Here is a 22,691-nt window from a genome sequence, read left to right as displayed (position 1 = left end):
TCATCTTTTGATCGCCGATAATTGCCCACTGCGTTTGCCGTTGAGGATTTAGGATAGGATAATGCTTTTATCAATTCCCGGCGGCGGAAATAATACTGTAAAAGTGTTATCGTTCCCTCAGCGGGCAATTATGCGCAATCAAAAGCTAATCGTTTTGGTGCTGAGCAACGGTTCTCAAAGTGGGGTCCAGAGAGGGACCCTCGGGTCCCTCTCAGAGTGTACAAAATGGAACGTACCCTCATGGGTCCATTTGCACGCTTTCAGAGTTATGGGGCTCCTTTGAGAGAAACGCATGTTTGTCTGGATGCATTGTATTTGTAACTCAAATGGGTCCTGCCTGAGTCTCCTGACTCCTGACCCACTGTTTGGGAAACAGTGGTGTTACTGTAACTGATACTATCACTCTCTCTCTCTCTCTCTCTCAGGATGACTTCTTGTTCAGTGTGTCCATCGTCAGTGGGGTGGTGTGTATCATACTGGCTGTATTCAAGTTCTTGCTCGGCAGGGTGCTCACCAGCCGAGCCCTCATTACTGACGGTATGTAAAACGCACACACGGGCACGCAGCACCGACCTCCCCCCCCCACACACACACACACCCTCACATACAGAGCGCCGATTGTTTATTCTATAACACAGCAATTCCCAAAACTGTCTGGATCAGGGCCCACTTAAAAATCTCGAAAGCGTTCACGGCCCTCCTCATCATACCGGCATGTCGTCCTCGGCCTAGTGGAAATGTGTGATCACAATGTGTGATTGTGTAATGTATGGATAAAATGTGTACGAGTAATCTACAGAAATGTGTTTTGCCTAAATCGGCCTCATGGTGGCGCTATAACAGGCCGTTGAGGAATATTTGGGGCAGAGGTTCGTCGTTGGCATCCAGGGAGTGTGTGTGCAAAGTTTGGCATGGATCGGGCCAACGGTGCCGGAGATTAGCTGATAACGGACGGAAGGACAGACGGACACACACATGGACACACGGACACACACACGGACGGAGTGCAAAACATACTCTCCCTCCATGCCTTCGGCCTGGTGGAGACAATGATACAAACCAACAGATAACTACACAACCCTTTGTAGAGGGTTTATTTGTCACTCACTGATAAAGGTACAGTGACATTATCATGATAGCACTGGCAGAATGGCCTGCTGCCTATTGGCCTGCCTGCCTGTCAAAAAAACTATTTTGTTTTATCATGGCGTCCCCCTACGGTCGCAGCCCACCGGGAATATGCCCGGTATGACCTGTGGCCAGTCCAGCCCTGTTTGTACTTTGTACTAAAGTTAAGTGTGAACACTTTTCCCACCGCTGCAGGTTTCAACTCTTTGGTGGGCGGTGTCATGGGCTTCTCCATCCTCGTCAGTGCAGAGGTGTTCAAGCACAATCCCCAGGTGTGGTACCTGGACGGGACCATAGGAGTTCTCATAGGCCTGATCATCCTGGCCTACGGAGTCAAGTAAGTGTGTCTCTGCAGTAAGTGTGAAACTGCCTCCCCCCCTGGCCAGATGGAGGACAAAGGAACTGGTTGGAATAAAGTGTTCATTCCACACTATGGCCCAATCCCAAATGCCTCCCTCAAGCCCTGAGCCCTGGACCCTCATTGACTTTAATGACGTCAGCTGTAAGTGCTTGAGGGTGAGAGGCTGCAAGGGCTCCAAATTGTTGTGAAAGAAATGGGACAGCACTTTGAAGATGAGTCCGCCATTCATGACACTTTGCATCACTTTATACAAACTGTCCTCATTCACAGCCAGTGCCTACCTACATGCTTGGCCTATTTATACATGTCTATCATGTCTATTTTAGTATTTAAGATGATCGTTTTATTATTAGTTTAATAAATACACTTTCCTGTGTGATAATATTCATATATAATAATATGCATTATAAATTTTCAAAATTTCATTTCCATATTATTTTACTTTGCTCATTAGTCATTTCTCATCATGTTTCCCTTAATATTATTATTGTTATTAAATATATAGCCTATATCCTTCCATTCCGTCTCCTTTTGAGAACAGTGAGAAAGCACTATTGTGTTTGTTGACATTCTAACCGTGATACATAACTAATTTGCATACCTAAATGATTGACGTTCGGAGGATCCCCCTCATTCCACTAGTAACGCTATGAACTGTGGGTAATTTATTTGCCAAAGTCAGCCTAAAGTCAGCATCGACGCTGACTTTGGCAAAGGGCACATAAAGGGGCGGGGCTGAGCCCTCACTGACTTACCGATTTCAAATGGGACATCCCTCAAGCCCTCGCAGACTTCACATGAACGCGCAGCTAAGTCAGTGAGGGCTCATTGAGTCAGCAAGGGAGTGGATTGGGATTGGGCCTATACGTCCAACTGGGGAAACTCCCCCCCCTGTCAGGTGAAAAGAGAAGCGGCATGGAGGTCAGTCCGTTGTTCTCTCCAGGTTGGCAGAGGGAGTGTATAGCGCCCAGGATTACATTAGATAATTGACACTGGGTGAAAAAAATGGTGTCTGCAGGGTGATCTGTGGTTTAGCAGCAACTATTACAGTCATGTATCAATCAATCAATCAATCAATCAATCAATCAATCAATCAATCAATCAGCCAGCCACAATACCAAAATATGTTCTTCAAATTATCATGCTGTTTTAGACTACGACCCTAGCTGTGTGTGCTCTAAGCAGAGAGGGTAGAGAGGCTGCCTGGGAGCCAGAAGGTTGGCAGGTTGACACTCTTGCTCTCCCGCAGTCTGTGTCAAAGTGTCCCTGAGGAAGACTTAAACCCTAGTCTCTCGTGACAGACTGTTGACTTGAAGAGGGCGCTGTTTTTCCGTTATTCTTTGCCACTGGGTTCTCAGATTGCTTAAAATAAAAAAGCCATCTGAGCAGCCATCTGCTGGGTTGAAGCAGTAGAACTAATTTATTTTCCTTAACACAGGATGAGTTCAAACAGGACAAAAATACAGCAGAAACGTTTGGTTCGAATCTGTACTGGTTTTTAGGGCGGAAAAGGAATCTACATAAGATACTTACACATTTCCATGTTCTTATTCTGCTGCAGGCTGCTGGTGGACATGATCCCTCGAATGCGACAGACCAGGAACTACGAGCGCTTCGAGTGAGGGATCGCAGAGAGGAAGAGGAGAGAGAGACGGAGAGAGGCGTAGAGGCGAGGTGAAATGGCTTTGGGGCTGGCAGACTGACTGGGAGAGTTTTATCCTACAGTGATCCTGTAGATCCAAGGAACCGAAGAACCACAGAAGTATCTGACTCAGTGATGGTGTAAAAGACTCACGGTGGCCCCTTTTCTGCAGCGGTTTACAGTTCACTGTGTGTATTATATTTGATCTGTCTTTTTTAACAGGAACGGGCAGTCTGACTGTGTATGCTGTCTGTACTGAGTATAGCAGGGGAGGTTTTAAGACCTGATGGATCTGAGCGCAAACGTTTTTTGCTACAAGAGAAGGGAACATCCCTCTGCATAGAACTATGCAGACGAGGGATTTGTAAATTATTGTTTAAACACTGGCTGCCACGTTGACTGCAACACATTTTTTTGGTCGTTTCGTGTGCATTGTTTCGTCTTTCTTTATAAGAAAGTAGAACAGGCCCGATGTTGATGTGTGTGTGTGTTTTTGTGTTTTTCTTGACTCAGTCGTGCAAGAGAAATATATATATGTAGAGAGAGAGAGAGCTTGAGAGACTTGTTGAGAGCGCAGCGTGGCCACAGAAGGAGATGGATGGATCCACAGAGAAGGGTACAAGTGCCCAGGACATGAACAGTGACACCCGGGGTGAAGGATGTAAGACCCCCCGAGTCCATGTACGATACCTCCATTGCACCTCATTCTCTGTAACACTAAACAGTACAGTTTATTTTTCTTTGCCCCCTGTGATTCCTCAAGGCCGTCCTCTCAGCCTGTTGCTACCGGTGTTAACAGTGTCACACTTTTTTTTTTTTATCAATAAAAGTAGCAAAACTTAGCAAACAGAAAGATTATACACTGGAATTATGTGATTTGAATAAGGTGACTAAAATGCAGCATGACATCTAGGTGTGTGTATAGTATATACAGTAGCCTACAATATATACTGTATATATGGCAATAGATGACAATTAATGATAGAGCACAAATAACACATACAAACAAGCACAAACATAGGTACTGTTTACTGTATGCACACATTCAAGCATGTACTGTATAAATACCATATATACAGCGTGAGTTTACGTGTGCACAAAATGACAAACTCAGTGGCATGTGTTGTATTTGCAGAACTTCTTAATTGCTACACACGGAGACAATTATTATTTTTTTTATTTTTTTTAATGTGTTGTTTTGCGTGTTTATTTATTTTATTTTTGAACTTTCCTGAACATATACTCACCCCTCTCCCCATTGTTTAATTGTCTGCAGTGTAATGACATGACCAAAATAGGGCCGGCAGGTTTAGCGTGTTTACGAGGCGAAGCTGTAGTCATGCTGCAGCATGCACATGCATATTCAGCCCATGCTTCTAGCTCTAATCCTCTCACCACCTGGTTCCTCACGCCAACAGAAACCTTCTCCAATGTCCATTTGACTGTGAATGACTTGTCTTTTCTCTCCAGCATGGACGGCAGTTAGGTGAGGACATAATATGACCTCTATCATATTATGATAGAGGTGCATAATCTGATAGAAGGGTACAGTACAAGTACTGCATGTAACCATGCGGACTCAGGACCAGTCATAATATTATTATACACAATGGAGACCGTTTTAATTAATTAGCTGTCGCTAGTGTGGGATGACATCCAGTTTCACACATTTGCAACCATATCGTTGTACAGTTGGGCCTCAGTCATTATAAGATGGTACATTTCTTCTGTAGCAGCTGTGTCTCAGAAGAGGGCTTTTTTTTGGACAGTTCGGAAAACTTCCTACCAGTGACACCATTGGTAGGCTATAGAGGTTTGGTCATTTCAAAAAAGATTAAAGATTTTATTGAATTCATGCCAGAACAATGACTCCTGTTTCAGGGTGCAAACTTTCCAGCAATGGAAAGACATCATCTTCTTGTTTCTATCTGTTTGGAATCCCCATCGATGGTGACCTAGGTAGGCAGGTTCCTGTAGCATGAGACACATGGACAATATATATTCAGTCAGAATTAATTAATTCCTTCCATTCTGAATAGAAGAATTCCTCGTTCCTCATTTGTTTACATGACCTAAGCATTCATTCAGAACGCTACTAGCCTAGCTACTACTAAGGGCGGACAGGTGTAAAATAATGCATGTATTCCAAACTCTCAGGAGCGCTCGGCATAAATATGGTAAATATATCCCGATGCAAACAACGGTATATAGCCTACCACCCCTCCAAACCCAGGGTCAGACTAGAATGGAATATTCTATTCCAATTGAGGTGTTTACATGAGCATTTTTATTCTGAATGAGCAGTCATTCTGAATACAAGTGGAATGTATCTGTCCGTGTAGAAATGGGACCAATTATATGAAGAATATGGTTGAAAACGCCCAAAGTGCTCCTCTAAATGTAAACCTAAATCAATAGTGTCTCAGGGCCAAAATGATTCAGTGTGCATTCCAGTCCAACTTCACAGATTAACCACATGAAACGGCAAAAAATGCAGATGAGCTCACAGTGCTCAACGTGGTGAGTTGGCTATTTCCGGCCACCTTCTACAGCAAAGAGATATGTGGTAGAAGGAAAAAAGGATGGGGCCTGGTGTAGAGGTGTGGGACCGCCGTCAACAGAGTACACTAGGGTTTAAGTGGTTAAATCACCTTCAACCATAGAGGGAGAAAAACAATCAGTGAAATCAGATCACATTTGTGTCCCAATTCCATAACATATACTAATACTACATAATATATACTTTTAGCACTTAGTTTGCAAGACAATAACGTACTATAATGTACTAACATGATGACACAGGGTACTGCACAGGCGGATATACATAGCCAAGCTTGTGACTTACAAACTACTGCCAATTTCAAGAAAAGTGGTCCTGAAACACAGGGTTCCCTCATCATATTTCCAATGGATTTTACCATTAGGTTTTCAGTGCAGTCCGTATAATAGAATTCTGAGATTGTGGAATAGTAGTCTGGCATGAGTTTCACTGGGTTTTGCTCTGTTACGTAGTATCTAATATACAACCAATATCTCAGCTGAAGCCCTACAATGTAAAAAGGTGTTGATTGAAGACATGAAGATTATCTTTTTGATCAAAACATGTGAACATCACAAGCCTTTGTTTGCTATCCAAAACCTAGTAATTATTTGTGGACCAAAAAGTCAACATGATGTGCTTCAAAAGAAGATATGGATGAAGATATCATGTCTTTGGTCTGTGAATGCCTTTGGTTTTGGTATTTGTAGTTCTAGCCTTGTTCTGTTTTTAGTCTTTTAAAATATTTCACAGATAATTGTGATTGAGTAACTTTGAAAAAATTATAAAAAGCCTAAAATGTCTCTAATCAAACACAATATATGTGACCTCAAGTTAAACCAACGTTGCACTGTATTGCTCAGAAACAACATAGCAAACGTACTGTCGTGAAAATGCATGGTCTTTAACTTTGAGTATATGTAATCAGGAAAAAGGCTTAGGTTGTGGGTTCAAGTTCCAGTCCACAGAAGCAGGTCTTTCACATCAGAAGTATGGGTCCCTAATTGATACACAGCACAGTTTGTATGGATCACATGCATTCATAATGAACTACCACAGCTGTCCTATCTATTCCAGTATGTCTGCCTGAGCCGAAGGAGTCCAACATCTCCCTTGGCCAAGGGAGTGATAGACGTGGATTGGAATCCAGGTGGTTTACACTTACATTCTCAGTATGTCATCTGGTTAACTTAAAAAGCCTTAATCAATGCCTTTGATCAATGGTAACTGCAGAACTAAGTTAATAGCATTCACCTTGTCAATCTATCCTTCTGACTTATCAGGGACTTGTTAGGCCTGGGACTGAATGCAAAATACCCTCGTTAGAAGCCCAGTGGTACCAGGGGTCCCGTGGACCAGAATTATGAACGAAGGCTGCATTTTCTGTTTTGAAATTGATATACACTTTTGGTTATTTTCCTAAAGGTTTGTGCTTGGATTGAATGTATCCATGGTCTGTTGGCTCGTGAATGTGTTATTTCATTGTTTGTGCGGGTTCTGTCAGGCACACTTATGAGAGCTGTGTGTGATACATACAGTAACATGCATACTCACATGCATGTGTGCACATGGTGGAATCACACACACTCACAGCCAGGTGCACCAGCTCACAACTCACTGTACAGTAAAGGACTTTGATTAGAAGATTCAATGTAATCCTTTGTTCCCTAACAGGTTTTGTGAGCAATTGGCTCGATGTGCATGGCCTTATGGAATATACAATAGACACAAAAAGTGAATAACCTAAGCGGCCTCTTGGCCCCGAAGAGAAGATTGTAGCTTTTCTGTGATCTTTGTGTAAATACTAAAACTGTACTGCTGTGATGTAAAGCAAAATGTATCGTAGACATTTGGAACAAAGAGTCAGAGAGACTTATGTCACAGAAAAAGGTTTATTTAAAAATAAAGTTATATGCCTCTTACTTGTCAAGGACTGTGAAAACAAAAACAAAACAAATAAAAAAATGAAAAGGTTGTCATTTTGTTAACCTTTCGTAGCTTTACTGCAAATCACTGCTCTGGCTTTTCAAGACACTGAATGCTTCAAACAGAAGTTGAGATTGAAAATCGAAGAAAATGATACACGTTTGCATGAGCGCAAGTAGCAGTTATTATTACTTGTACAACAGAGACATTCGATTTTGACACAGAGAGATATGTTAAGGAGTCCTCAAGCTTTTCCACAAGCTTTGAATAAGTCTAGTCTAGTCTCACATCGGGCAAATAAGACCTGCCGCAACAACAAAAAAAACAAACGGGTTAATAAGGGCACTCCGGGCTTCTCCGAAAGCAAGCCATAAAGGGGGATGAACCCATAGCACAATTGAGTTATTGAATTGTGTAGGGGACTGTAGAAACATGCAATGCTAACCTTATTGTGATTCAAGCAACACAGTGGCAGCTAAAACATAAAATAACGTGCAAGCATTAATGTCTGAAGGAAGCCAAACTAAAAGTTTTACTCTTATGTACCTGTACACCTCTAACAATGAAACACAACCTTGAACGTTAATATTGTCGACAATGTTTGCACATCTGCTTGCACACCTAAAACTAACGCACCCATTCTTAACTATTAGATGAGTTGTGTTGCTTACATCACATTTTACCAAGTGTTTTACTTTTCTATATTTAACCATTAAAACGTGGCACAAAATTGGCCCCGGGTTTCATCCATAAAGTTTTGGTGAGGCCACAGCCATTTTTACTTCAACCTGTGGACTTTCAGTAACGTATCACAGTTACAGTATACTGCATTAGATCTGCTGTTCAAAAGCAACAGGAAAGCCGTTTTCAACATCAAACTATTCCTGCCATCAGGTCAGTTGAAATACATCACAGCTAGCTACTGACCATGTCATTATTTTGAAACGGGCACGTGCACACAGACATCAAAGGTGGCTTCAGCCCTCTCCAGACCATGAATGCAGCATTTACTATGGTGAAAGAAATGCAAATGCCCTCCTCTTTTCCGACTCTCACAGCGGAAAGCTTGACCCATAGCCTAAAAAATATGATTTCTTCCAAAAGTTGAATACAGCATATAAGCTTTTTGTGGGCCCAAATTCAATCAAAGTACTGATAAGTAGCTTAAAGTTACAGATACATTATAAATAATGCACAAAAGTAGTTAGAACCCATCCCGGGAAATTGAGCATTGACCTGCATCTCTTGTAGGCGTTCAACACCATGGTTACTCTCAAGTGTTAAACCAAATAAGAAAAAGGTGAAAAGAAAGCTAAAGGGAGAATGCATTGCAGGGTCAGGATCAATTCATTTAACACATTTTCTTCAAAATTCAGTGGGATCTGTTCAATTTTAAATAATTATTAAGTTAAAAAATGGACAGCGTTTTCCCACACCATAAAATGTTTGGATATACTCAATCTAAATAAAAAACAACAGTCAAGATTGTACCACAATTACGCATGTGATCCTCAAACCAAAAGACAGGCCCCGAATATGCTTCTACTCGCCAGTTTGACAACTTTCTGGCGGTAAGGTGTCAGATATCAAGAAGCTTATTTAACCTTCCCCATGACAAGGCACATCATGAAACGCTAAAACTAAGACGCTTGGTGGCAGATTACTGTCCCTATTTACAAACATAAAAAGCAGAAACATGGCATAAAAGAACAGGCGGCGGTGGTGTAATGATCGGCAAACGGAACAGTGCACTTTAAATACCATATGAACACTTGTGCAAACAAACAAACAGAGCACTGCGATTGAAAACGAAAAGCATAATAAGACGGCGTGGCTCCTGCTGCTGGCATTCAACACGAAACTAGGGTTTGGATTTTGTCCCTTAATTACTGCGAGCCTAGTAGTGGCACTGACAAGTGAGAGACTAGCACGGGCAATCGCTTCAACCCAGCTGATGGCAATGAACCATTATTGAAATGTTTAATTTTTTTCCCCTTTTCTTTTTTCATATAAAATGTTTTGTGTCTTGTTTAGCCCGTGGCGGCACACAGTCGTACGTTTCAATAGTTCCAGTTATAATAGCATTGTATTGAGGACGAAACGCCATATGCTCTACTACGAGAGACAGGGTGCTATCCATCCAGGTGCATGAAGGTCAGGAAATATGCAGTCAATCTCTACTCCTTCCTGCCAAACTACAACGGATGGTAATAGTAGTCAGTGAAATCAACATGAACGCAAACTTGCATACTGTTGGCCTTCCCTTACACATAGTATAAGCATTATAGGGTTTAACCTCAAACTAATTGCAACAGTAACTCTTTCAACTTTTTTCATAAATATGTTAGTAACAACATATCACAAGTTCTAAAAAAAATCCCAGTGGTGGAACATATTGAAAAATGGATGGTAAAATAGGTGATGGTACCATTAACAACCAATATAAGGCGACATTCTCAAAATGTAATTCTGATTTAAGTAGCATGTGACGGGTCAAACTAGGGGGGTTTCATGATTCTGAACACAAAACAATCCTTTTGAAAACATATTTATGAAAGAAAAAAGTTGAAAGCGTTTGTTGCAATTTGAGGTTGACCGTTGACCACTTTTTTCCATAGAGTGTCTGTACTAACATGACTCATGACTCATGGTTCATGGTTCATTGACACCAATACACACCATTCCCTCTCAAGCTAAAAACTTTAACATACACACGTGCTAAAAAAAAATCTTCTTTTAAATTAATCTACATAAATAAAATTCCCGTCTACAGAAGAGACATCCCAATCCTATAAATAAAAATAAAATATAAACATGGGAAAAAAGGTTTTGTTTTCAGCAAAACACAAGAGATAAAAAATAAATAAAAGTTTAAAACAAATGTATAACCTATATGAACAATATACAGTGTTACTATTATCATCTTGTTAAACCTCTGTAAATAGATTAACGTAGTGCATCTTTTTTTTCTCCATTCACCACAAGAACTACATTTTTTTTTCTGTTTTTATCCTAAAACGGTGTTGTTTTTCTTCTCGTAAAGCTGCAGGCAAATTAAGATCCCTAAAAGTTCATCGAAAAACGACGTAAACCGAGAAGGTGCGAGTGGGAGTGCGCACTGTACGTGTGTGTGTTTCGCGCTGCTGTGCGTTCTGTTTTTCATTCGTTGCATTGTGTTGTCGGTGTGCTGACAGCAACTTAACGCTACGCAGAAAGTAGAATCCACCAATTGCCAATTGTTTTATTATTTTTTCCTTTCCTTCTACTAGTAAGTAATTAATTAAGTATGTAAGTAAGTAACTTGCTGACTTATTTACTCCCCAAAACTACCGTGTTGTGCGTACACATACACAGACAGACATCTCTTGAAGTAGCTGCGAATGAACCATCAAAATGAGCCTGTCACAGACATGCGCAGAGCAAGTTCAGTCAGGAAACTCAGTGCAGTTGCCGGCGGGCGTTCATTGGGCCGCCTCAGCATCACGTTCTCATTCACATGCTTCACTTCATCCAATCACACACTCAATTCCAGCTTCATACCGGCTACTTAAACTGGAAGTTTGCACTGCTCATCCTGTTTGCTTGCTGCTGCACACACCGATACTGCTGCGCTGCCGTCTGCTTAAACCTTTGCTGCTCACCCTCCTCCACCCCGGCTACCAGCTGTCGTTTTGGATCTGCCGTTTAGGTACGGGGGGATTCAGAGTCCCTAGTGTTGGTGACTGATGCGCTTGATCGGAGTACCTAAAAAGCAGATCCAAATTCATTGCCAAACCATAATAAATATATTGCTCATTTTATATTCAATAAATATATATTCCATTCACGAGTTGTCCTGACTGAAATAACAAAAAGGTCATTTGTTAAGGCCGTAAGCCTGCGTAGCTTTGGGGTCGGGCTGTTATGTGGCCTGCTTCACACATGCTGGTACTGATGAAGCCTCTACCATCTCTAGCATCTACGGCAGTGGTTCCCAAGCAGTGGGTCGGGACCCATTTATGGGTCACAGACACATTTTTATGGTTCCCTGTATTTCTGAGTGGCCCTAGCCCCTCCTATATACAGGTTTAATGTTTGTTTTTAGTTCAATGTTTGTTTTAAAAACGCCATGAAGGGAAAATGTACGTCATTATTGTCCCTCATTACGTCATATTGTCTCTTTATTGTTAATGGCATTTAATGTTTGTGTTGGCACCGTTTGTTTCACATCACCTAATCAACACGAGTTTTCTTCAGTAATTTCATGAAGAAATCAAAGAAAAAACAATTGTGAGCTTGTAGATCAAACATCAAATTTATTTTTTGGGTCTCGGGTACTTTGTGAACCACCGATCTATGACATAACAGCCTATGATCACGACGCAGAACGCAGCAACTGTAGGTACAGCCCCACTCCCACACACTCACTTCCCTTCCCCTGGAGTTAGAACAAACAATTTAACATTAGAAATATTATTGTGTGATCCATTTCCCTACTGGCCATTTTATAAGACCCCTCCCTCCCACCCCCCCACTAAGTTGCTATGGACGTACGTGTGTGGATAGTATACTTTACAGCTCAAATATATCCATATATACACATTATATATATATGTATATAAATAGCAGGAGAACATGGGGGAAATCAAGGTAAACAGTTGAAGTCTTAAGGTGTGTTATTGACAGTTTTCCTAAAAATCTAGATATCTACATTACATTTCCCACTGTCGCTCTCTCGCGCGCTCTCGCGCCTACAGATGAGACGACAGACAGTTACAGTGTAAAACTTGTTCCTTCTTTAGCCGCCACGCGTTTGCCTGAGACAGGCCCCTGTGTGTGTGTGTGTGTGTGTGTGTGTGTTGGGGATATCGGGGCGCTCAGGACAGTCCAGTGCAAACCTACCTAAGTTTAAAGAGTTCCAACATTGACTACAGGGGGTGTGAAGGGAAGGAGATGATGGGGGGGGGGGGGGGGTGGCTAAACTCTAAAATCGACACGCCCCTTGGTCCCATATTGTGACAACGAGCTTGGAGGCATGCAGACAGACGGACGGACGGGCGATGTCTGCGGTGGCTTCATCATCCACCAGGGGTCCACCACCTGCCCAGAGAGGGGGCAACACAGAGCTTAGCCGTTCCATTTTCCCCAACCTTATAAACGACTCCCTTTCTCACGTCTTGCGATTCAAGTAATTCCGAGTTGCACCACTAGTCCCTGTGTGTGTGCATTGCTGCCGGGTCCCGGTTCAGTTGCGCAGACACCTTTGCAGTGTCAGCGGAGAGGGGGAACCCCCCCACAAAAAAAACAACAAGAGTACATCCTTAAGTGACATAAATGCAAGTGGGCGTGTGTCTGACTCTGAGCATCATGGGGTTCGCTTCAGCTGGATGCAGATGTACAATGTTAGAGGTGGAGGAGCGCTGGCTAGACTGACCTTCTGGTGCAGTGGTAGGGGATGGGTGGGGTACCTGTCATGTCATATACATGAATTCAATGCACGTCTATATGCACACCAAGTACCTCCCGGGCTGGCGGGGTGTGCAGTGCACGCACGTGTGCTTTCAACTCTCAACCGACCCCCGGCAACAACGGACTTTCCGAGTCCAGCCGAGCGCCGCTTACATCTCGTCCCGTCGCTTGGCGGCACCTCTAGCTCCGCCGCCTCTGCCAACCTTGACCCCCCTACGCCCGCCCTTAGCACGCATCGGCCGGCCAGCCAGCCTCCCGTGGTGCTATAGGCAGCCCTTGCCCTGGCAGAGGGCCACCTGTCCCTTCATGTAATTCCGGCAGGGACAGATCCGCTTCAGCGACGCGTGCGCGCCGGCGCAGCTGAACAGGAGCAGGTCCGACTGGAAGATGCAGTGGCGCCGCGTCTCGCTGTAGGCCGGCACCACCGTGTCGGCACTCGACTCCACCGTCTGGCAGTCTACACCGAACCTGGAGGGAGAGGGAGAGGGAGGGAGAGAGGGTGAGGGAGGAAGCAAGAGAAACAAGATGGGGTCTGATAATGGGCTGAATCTGACGGCATGTTGATGGAATCATTGATTTGATTGGCTGAGCACGGCATTTGAAGATGATTGATGACGAGAGCGCCCCACACTTCACACGGGTCTGATGATTTTTAAATGTACTCCCTTGGCCTACTAGGCTGCATGCATAGAGGGAGGCTGGAGAGAGGGCACATTCTGTGGCGAGGTATGCAGGACCTCAGCCATACATTTCACCACAAGAGACTCAGACACACATGCATAATGTCAGAAAGATTGTGTTCAGCATCAGTAATCAGCCCCGTTTCCCCTTCATCATGAACAAGCAGCGCCATCTTGCGGTAATACCTTAGTACTGCTGTGGCCGTTTATGTAAAAACATACAATACATTACGTTATATTGTGGTGCCCTCTACTGGCTAGAGGCTGAAATGATATTGTCTAAACTTACCAGTATCTGTTAATACAAAATGAGAATCATTTTGTTGCTTTTACTTACTGCAAGAGTGAGGTTAAAAACATGTGCTGAATTCTCTCTGCACATGTAAACAGAGCTGCTACTTTTACACACACTTTATGAGTTTTAGACACACAAACATAAAAGTAGACTTAAAATAATTCTTTACTGTGCTGAAATAGCTAAACAAAAAAGTTTGGACGAAGTTGTTCTTTGATGGTGGAGTGGAGGAGGCATTCTTGTTGCGTGCAGAACACCACAGAAGCAGTAGCCTACTGTAGCCATACTGCTGTGTTGCTTACCGACCGTGTATGAGAACCTGAGCTCATGGAAACACTAAACAGTTAAGCCTGTTGTTATGCAAAGTAGTATACTGTATAGGTCTACACAGTGGGCGCCCACCGCCAGCAAACCTAGACCACTGCAGGGTACTTGGTGTGTCTTGGAAAGTCTGGTGACGCTTCTTTTGAATCTGACTAGGGGCACGCGTTCTGCAGTGCATGCACGTGCACCATTCCGTTCTGTAACTGCGCGTGCGCACGTCATAATTTTTTTGTACCACGCCGTGGTACTGTGTTCTACGACCATGACACCACTGGCAGAGGGGCGTCGCTCTCTGCTGTTTTCTACCAGGGAGGGGGGAGGCGACGTGCCACAACACGTCGCTTCGCACCGCGTTGTGAGCTTGTAGATCAGCTATTTTCACAACTACTTAATCATTTGTTTTCTAATTTCTTAGATTTTTCATTGATTTTTTTCATGAAATTACTGGAAAATAAATGGTTGAATTTTGTTTTTAATGCATGATTTATTTTTATTTTGGGGGGAATGTTTTTAGATTTTCTTTTTTTAAAACTAAATGTACACCCTACAGCAGTGGTTCCCAAATATTTTCGGCCAGGCCTGTTACTTCCTGGCCTAGCTGACGCACCCCCCCTGCATAAGCAGAGACATAATATGTGCATATATGTGGATAAATAGGAAATATATTATATTTCCTATTTATCCACATATATGCACATATGAACCTGAATATGGCATATGCAGCATACTTGCATATATTGGCATAATATGTTCCCATATTTACAATAAAACCATAGCACCACCATTCGCCTTTTCATGTTGCGCACCCCCTAGAACAGGGTTCCCCAATACATTTTCCTCAAGGGCCATATTTCTTTTTTTGTGACCAACTTAAATTTTTTGTTTTTTTAAAAGAACCCCCGGGTTAGCACAGACATTACAGGAGAGGGAAACAACAATGGTGTATACGTATAACATAATACATGTTTCTTTTTCTAACAAAACAAATATGGGCCATATTTTGACTAGGGTACCAGGCTGGGGGCCGAGTCGGCACGCGCGAGGTCGAGGTCAAGACCCCATTTGAAAAGGACCCCCAGTTTGACATGCAGAGGCTACTGACCCCCATTTAATGCCATTTATATCTTATATATATTTTTTGGGGAAATTCTTCCAGGGGCCACAAGGGGGTGCTCCGCGGGACGCAGATGGCCCGCGGGCCGCTAATTGGGGAACCCTGCCCTAGAAGGTGCTCGCGCACCACAAGGGGTGCACGGACCACTGCCCTACAGTAAGTATATACTGTGTTGTGCGTGTTGTGAAGATCTTGTTCCCTCTACCTGGCCAGGTCCTTGTCCTTGTTGAGGTGCTGTGTGTGTGTTGTGTGTGTTGTGTTCTCTCTACCTGGCCAGGTCCTTGTCCTTGTTGAGGTGCTGTGTGTGTGTTGTGTGTGTTGTGTTCTCTCTACCTGGCCAGGTCCTTGTCCTTGTTGAGGTGCTGAAAGTAGGAGGGCTCACAGATGAGCTGAGCCTCCTGGCACACCTGCTTACAGGAGCGGCCCGGCTCCGCCAGCTTCACCTGCACGGCGCTGAGCGGAGGCCACATCACCTGGCCGTGACAGAAGTCCTGGGTGGGGGGACACACCAAAGGGACACCATGTTTATAACCCATTTAGACCTGAGGCAGATTAAAAATCTGCTCTGAAGAAAGCTGTTTGCCTTAACGTGTCAGCGTTCTCAATAGGACACAATATGATATTGTCACTGTCCCGGGTGGAAGCCTCATAATGTCCAGAACTGTTAGTCAGGATTCAAAGTCTAAAGTAGCAAGGTGCGTTCGGGCAACCCAGAGTTCAAAAATCGTTTATGATTAAAAAAAAAAAACCTTAAGTGTGAGTCCAGATTTACTATGATGAAGTAGGGAGGTCATTTACAAAAGAAACAAAGTTAAAATAATTAGCGTGATATCAGGTTTCTGCCCGGCAGCACTGATAATGGGATAATTTGACATTGCATGAGATTAGATTATACAACAAAACACGATATTATATAGTATAACATGACATGAGAGTGTCTATGGCATGAGATTACACAACATGACATAAGACAACAACACAAGAGACGATGCACACACACACACACACACACAAAAGGCAGAGTTGGTACAGTACCTGGTTTTCAATAAAGGCATTTACTCTCTGCAGCATCCCCTCACAGGTGAACTCGTAGGGCAGGTAGGGTTCAATCTGACACACACACACACACACACACACACACACACACACACACACACACACACACACACACACACACACACACACACACACACACACACACACACACACACACACACACACACACACACACACACACACACACACACACACACACACACACACACACACACACACACAAAAACGTGGGTTATATTACAAATTCATAATGAACACGTTTTTAGTTAATCAATTACAAATTCCTTTATTAAACTCTGTTGTGCGTTTTCTCATGAATTCATGCACACTAATCACAAGGCTGTTCTTCTGCCACCCACTATTTGAACTTGTATTAGATTATTCTAATGATATAACCCTGCACTGATGGAAGGTGTTACAGCTTCTGAGCTGGGTGTGCGTTTCATTATGACAGGAAATAATAGGCTAAATTTTCATTTTAAAACAGATAACATTACCGTGGCAATCTTAATTTCACCCACTGTATACCCTCTTCCGTTTAGTATTATATGTTAAATAACGCACTAGTTGGCACATACTTTATTACTTACATAATAAGCAGTCGTAAACCTTTTACTGTGCACATTTTCCCTCCATCTCTCACATTGTACAACCAACTAAAGCAGAGGTGCCTTAACGTAGAAGGCTAGTATTCCCATTTTGGAGAGAACATTCAGCGCAAAAAAGTATAGAGCCCTGAGGGAGTCAAAATGATCTGGCAACATTCTAGTAGACATTCTGTGCATAATATTGTGTGTTCTGGTTCTCTGGGTTACTGGCTAGCGGAGATGAAAGATTGCCTGAGCGGGTGAAAAGAGAAGCCCTCCCACTTCTCTTTGTTTCTCTCTCTCTCTCTCTCTCTCTCTCTCTCCCGTCAGTGATGTCCAAACCAGGCCTCTTCAAAATGACATTCTCATTAGCGGAGGGACTTCAAACGCGCTGGACGAACAACAAAGTCCATTGTTGATTGAGCCGATTCGACTGGCGCTTTCCAGAACATCGTTGCATGAGGAGGAGGAGGGAAGTGCGCGAGAGTGAGTGCACAAGTGTGTGTTTATGAGTGTGCCACATCTACGCAAGTGAATGTAGGTACGTCTGCGTGCACGTACGTACGTACGCGCGCATTTGTGTGCGTGTGTGTCAGCATGAAAGCCAAGCCGGAGCCTGGTAGCTTGCAGTCAGCCAAAGCTCAGCGAGCATATGAGTCTCAGCCCTGCCTCGGTGCAATGAACAAACCCATTGTTCCGACCGGCTCCGCGAAGCACAACAGAACACGAGGTCCAGCAACCCTGCTCTTTAATATGTATGGGCCCTGGAGAGGAGAGGAGGAAAGGGCCCTCTTTCTCTCCCTTTAACCACACACACACACACACACACACACACACACACACTTTGGTATCACCTCCTATGAAGCCCATGTCTGTAATGCATTATGAACATATAATCTGCATAATAACACTGTATAGCAATGACTTTCCTGGAGGCAGAAATTTCCTGTAAGCAGAAATGTTTTGTATGTTGCTCTTGCATAGATTTATTTTTTATTTTCCACTTGACCTAACGTAACCAATAACCACTTAAAGCAACTTAGAATCATACAAGTAACCACTTATGTCAACTTATAACCATGCTAGAGACAGTTTATAAATGTACAGATTATAAATGCATTACAGACATCCTTGTTCTTTTGGTATTCATCAAATCACTTCCCACTTTCTCCTATAAGTCTGAAATGTGCACGCGTAATGCCTGTCTAAATGAAAATCTAGCAACAAATAATCCCTCTTCCAATCCTCCAAAAATACTTAATGGATGCATTTGAAATGCACTCACTCAGTGCTACTGCTCTGAACGAAACCCGTAACAAAATGAAATGTTAAAAAAAGAGCCTGCAGCTCAGAACAGGATGTGAGCACAATGAAATCTGGTGGGAAACGATACAAGCGTGGATGTGATTAGACCAAAGCGCCTCCAATTTTTTGGCAAAAGCGGCATGCAGCTGTTAGTTTGCTCTAATTTTACATCGGGAGATTTGCACACATATTAACAAAATGACACATGAATGAGACTCCTGTGTTTGGTACCCACACCGTATGCCCATTGAACCACGCCAGACTCCAGACAATCTTTCTCACAAACTGTTAATGACATTACGTATCTGCCAGTGACTGTAAGCCGAGGGGTCCCGGTGGACAATGAGCCTTCGCACTTTTGGGAGACGGTTTTCATTTCCACGCAAATTAAAAATCGGAAAACGCAGCCGGCGAATCAACCACAGAGGACAGGATTCCTTTGCTCACAGCAGCAGATTTTTTTCCCCCCGGCAATTTGATAAAAGCTGATTTGATCTCATCTCGCTTCATCAAAATAACACAAACACACCTCATTTGAAAGCCAAAGCGTGTCATTTGGCAGCCAGCCAACAGTGCTTAGACCACTATCCGCAGGGTGTCAAAACACTGATTTAACGCTTACTTGAGCGCGGGGTGTTGCGCACCGACAGCGCATGTCCAAGCTCCCAACATGGCGCACTGCGATGTGTCGTGAGCTTGTAGATCTGCGGTTTTCAGTGCGCAGCCAAGTATAAATCAGGCTTAAGGGCAACAAGGCTCTGCACGCTTCAGTGCAGATCAAATCACACGCAACCTGCTCTAATAATGACAGTCATGTGACGCGAAAGAGCTCCATAACGCATGGACAGATATCCATGATACATGATTACTATGCTCTTCTGACGAGATCAGTCACCTTTGGGTCTAAAAGTAAAGGCTATTACATGCCTGAGGAAACGGATAGACCAGATGTTGGTATGCACCTCCACGGGTGATATTTATACTGTATATTCATATGTTGTGTGGAAATTATTTTCAAGGCATTTCCACAGTTTTAGTAGAACTGTGCAGAGCGACAAGAAGACGAGTGTAAAACCACATTTTGAAAACATGACTAATTACAAGATTTGTGAGCTGCTGTGATGGGAGGAGGGTATCAAATGGAACACAACCACCCTAAAGACTAATCATTGTGAGTATTCCAGCACTATCTGCATCGAGTGATCTTGGTACATAGAACTTGACTTTCAATTGTACATACATTGTTTTAATTGTATTGTTCCACCTTTTGCTTTTGCAATGAATTGTAAAAAGTGGGGATGCTCGATTTGAATCCCGGATGTTCGCTTGCGTGGACAGCAATTCCGAGCGATTCCCATTTTCTCAAGTGTCATCAATCGTTACCTTTTGGCTGAGGATGGAGCGGATGGCTCTGTCCACCTCAGCAGGGTCTTCTATGTCCACCGTCCACACGTGAGGCTGGCCGATGTACACCTCTGCATATGGATGCTGAGAGGTCAACTGGAGGAGAGGAGAGGAGAGGAGAGGAGAGGAGAGGAGAGGAGAGGAGAGGAGAGGAGAGGAGAGGAGAGGAGAGGAGAGGAGAGGAGAGGAGAGGAGAGGAGAGGTGGTCAATTGGTAGCCTCAATTGAGGCCAGATTTGATGATAAAATGACAAATCAGATCTGTACCTCGGATTAGATGACCATCACCACGGACAGCGCTCGTAGTTTCAGAGGGAAAATCCTATTTTAAATGGGACTCTATGGGATGCGCGCGCACGCGTTTCCTGGTGCTGGGGGTATGCAAGGTGTTGCCTAGTAACCGGGCGTTAAAAGTAGATTTTCAGCAAAACCGTTACATATTGATAAAGTACATTGACAGAGAATTCCGACAAAGGCATACAATGGTTGGATTTTAATTGACGGAATACTCCGTCAAAGGCAGATAAATTATTGTTAAAAAGAAGGCATTTTGGCTCAAACAGGACTGAACGGAATGGTCCCGGCAGGTCTCACTTACCTCTCTTAGGGTGGGCTTGCCCTTAAAGAAGTCAGTGTTCTTGCTGCTCTTGGGCGGGTTGAACTTGGGGTTGAGGAAGGCGCAGCCATTGGCTATGGCCTCCAGAGGAGCAGGACCCTCGTAGGGGAACGACAGGCCAACAAACAGCTGTGTGGGAGAGAGGGGAAACAAAAACAATGTTATTATTCCACTTCAAGGATTCGGTCAAGCAATTAGTTTAGTTAGTGAGCCTTAGGGACACGAACAAATGGGAGAAGTGGATTCTGAACTTGTGACCCGCTTGTGTCTTTATTCGGCAGGCCTAGATAGGACGACATCCCACACACATCCCACACTTTATATTCATTTAAAGGCTTCATGGCACTCATTTTCATTTACCGGTATCTTTCTTTCTCTTTTAGGTTTTATGACCTCAATAACATGCAAACAATCTGAACTTTGAACATTCAGTGAAATTTCTGTGGCCTGGGGGTTTCTCAGTGTGTTCTGAAGCCTTCTGAGCTGCAATGAAAACAGGCAAAATACCTCAACAGTGACATCTGCTGTCAATTTGTTATGTCTTATATGGGATTTGTGGACTGTTACATCACAGTCCACAGGCAAATCAGAGCTCTTGTTTGAGCCTAATTATTCAGAAAACCCCAGACCAGTGTTTTGACAGCAAATTATTTCAGGCTAATATTGGCGATGAAGACCTTGTAGGTCGACACGTTGCAATTTGTTGCATCTAAATGAAGTAAAGTCTCTGAGCTCTAGAAACGAGTGTGCGGATGTTCTTTCTCTTCCTTGATGCCTGACTTCCAGCACCTGGCCTAAATATAGGCATTGAGATGTGCACACAATCTAGTGCTAGACAATTCTATCCCAGTCGGTGACTGCCTTCGCATTGCTTTTTAAGAGTTGCTGATAACACAAAAAAACCCCAAAATGTTTGCATTACAGTGCTTAAAAGTAAATGTCGTTACTTTGACATCCTATAGCCCGACTGACATAATGATCTGCACCGGTAGAGCAACCAATATGAAACATATAGAATGGACAATGAGGGAATGACTGACGTGTGTGAGGACCATAAAAAGCCTCATCTAGCAAAACTAATCCATGAAATCATCACATACTGTGCATGCTTGAAACGATAGATGCAAGAAGTAAAAAACTTGCTGCATAAATTCACGCACGCACACACGCACGCACGCACGCACGCACGCACGCAGCATTTTATTGGATCACGCCACACTGCATCACACACATTGAGCGTGCTGCAAAAAAGGGCCGTAGAGAAAAGTCAAAGACACAGAAAGCACCATTAGGATCAGCACTCATTTGGTGGACGGCAGGAGTCCGGCTACAATGGCTAGTCTGTGAGTGGTCGTAGCCGTTTCTGTGCATGTGTGCGTGCGTGCGCCCATGTGCGCACCGATAGGAGAAGAACAGAAGGCCTCTTCAGGTCCTCTTTCCACTGCTGGGCTGATGACTCTCTCTCTCTCTCTCTCTCTCTCTCTCTCCCCCCCTCTCCCTCTCCCTCTCTCTCTCTCTCTCTCCCACACACACACACACACACACACACACACACACACAAACACACAAACACACACGCACCAAGTACACAGCACTTGCATAAAAAAACCACACACTCCACTGTGTCTAGAGTTATGATGGATTAAGAATGATCCAATAAAGAAATACTCTTTTCCAATTACAGGTTGAAATCTTCAACAACAACAAACATGACTGCAGCTGAATGCAGTTGGCCTTTATTAAGAACGACTAAACGCAATCCGTTCTTTGCCAACAGGTGGCAGCAAAGTATGCTGTTTTGTTTCTATGCATAGCTCTGTGTGAGTGTGCCTGCATATCTGCTGCAGAGGCTTTGAAAAATAGTGGACCACTCGATAAGGACTGAGAGAAACCGATAGATAAATGGACTAATAATAATAATAATAATAATAATGAACCACGGTGAGTCAGATTGGACTTGGGAGTTGGGACGCCTCTTTGAATGAGCAGAGACGACATGCACTATGTATGGAAATATTGTATTGGCATGTCAATTTACATAATAGATGTGGGGTTTTCAACTGGTGGTCCGTGGACCACTGGTGGTCCGTGAAGGTATTGCATGTGGTCCCTGACTTTGCATTCAGTAATGCAGGAAAGTGAAGATTAGTTGAGAAACATCACACAAATTTACCTGGTTACCTATGATGTCAATGTTGCTGGGAAACCAGAGGTGAAGAAATTCTACAGAATCTCAAGGAGGGATTAAGGGAAAGTGTACCGGATTG

The 22,691-nt window shown here is 43.5% G+C and overlaps 2 protein-coding genes across 4 annotated transcripts in view; one reads left to right on the top strand and one right to left on the bottom strand.

The window, feature by feature from the left end:
• Positions 1–4,571, top strand: part of LOC310854133 (transmembrane protein 163a-like) — a 41,418-nt gene extending 36,847 nt beyond the window's left edge. Inside the window, exons 6-8 of the mRNA XM_083758652.1 lie at positions 426–537; positions 1,324–1,465; positions 3,051–4,571. Coding sequence (XP_083614778.1) covers positions 426–537; positions 1,324–1,465; positions 3,051–3,111 — 315 coding nt within the window. The 3' untranslated portion in view covers positions 3,112–4,571. The remainder of the gene's footprint in view (positions 1–425; positions 538–1,323; positions 1,466–3,050) is intronic.
• Positions 4,572–7,543: 2,972 nt separating this feature from the next.
• LOC310854270 (alpha-1,6-mannosylglycoprotein 6-beta-N-acetylglucosaminyltransferase A-like) overlaps positions 7,544–22,691 on the bottom strand; it is a 132,346-nt gene continuing 117,198 nt past the window's right edge. For 2 of the 3 annotated variants that reach the window (XM_083758862.1, XM_083758863.1), the window contains exons 13-17: positions 20,407–20,553; positions 19,789–19,905; positions 16,493–16,567; positions 15,791–15,948; positions 7,544–13,512 (exon numbers count right to left, since the gene is read on the bottom strand). In XM_083758862.1, the coding sequence (XP_083614988.1) occupies positions 13,308–13,512; positions 15,791–15,948; positions 16,493–16,567; positions 19,789–19,905; positions 20,407–20,553 (702 nt within the window). In that variant the 3' untranslated portion in view covers positions 7,544–13,307. The remainder of the gene's footprint in view (positions 13,513–15,790; positions 15,949–16,492; positions 16,568–19,788; positions 19,906–20,406; positions 20,554–22,691) is intronic. The other variant, XR_014568890.1, reaches the window with a different exon arrangement.

Source organism: Protomyctophum parallelum (genome assembly GCF_964188405.1).
Source record: "Protomyctophum parallelum genome assembly, chromosome: 23".
NCBI classification, from domain to species: Eukaryota; Metazoa; Chordata; class Actinopteri; order Myctophiformes; family Myctophidae; genus Protomyctophum; species Protomyctophum parallelum.
The sequence above is the reverse complement of the archived record's forward strand: the minus strand, read 5'-3'. Positions and strand labels throughout refer to the sequence as shown.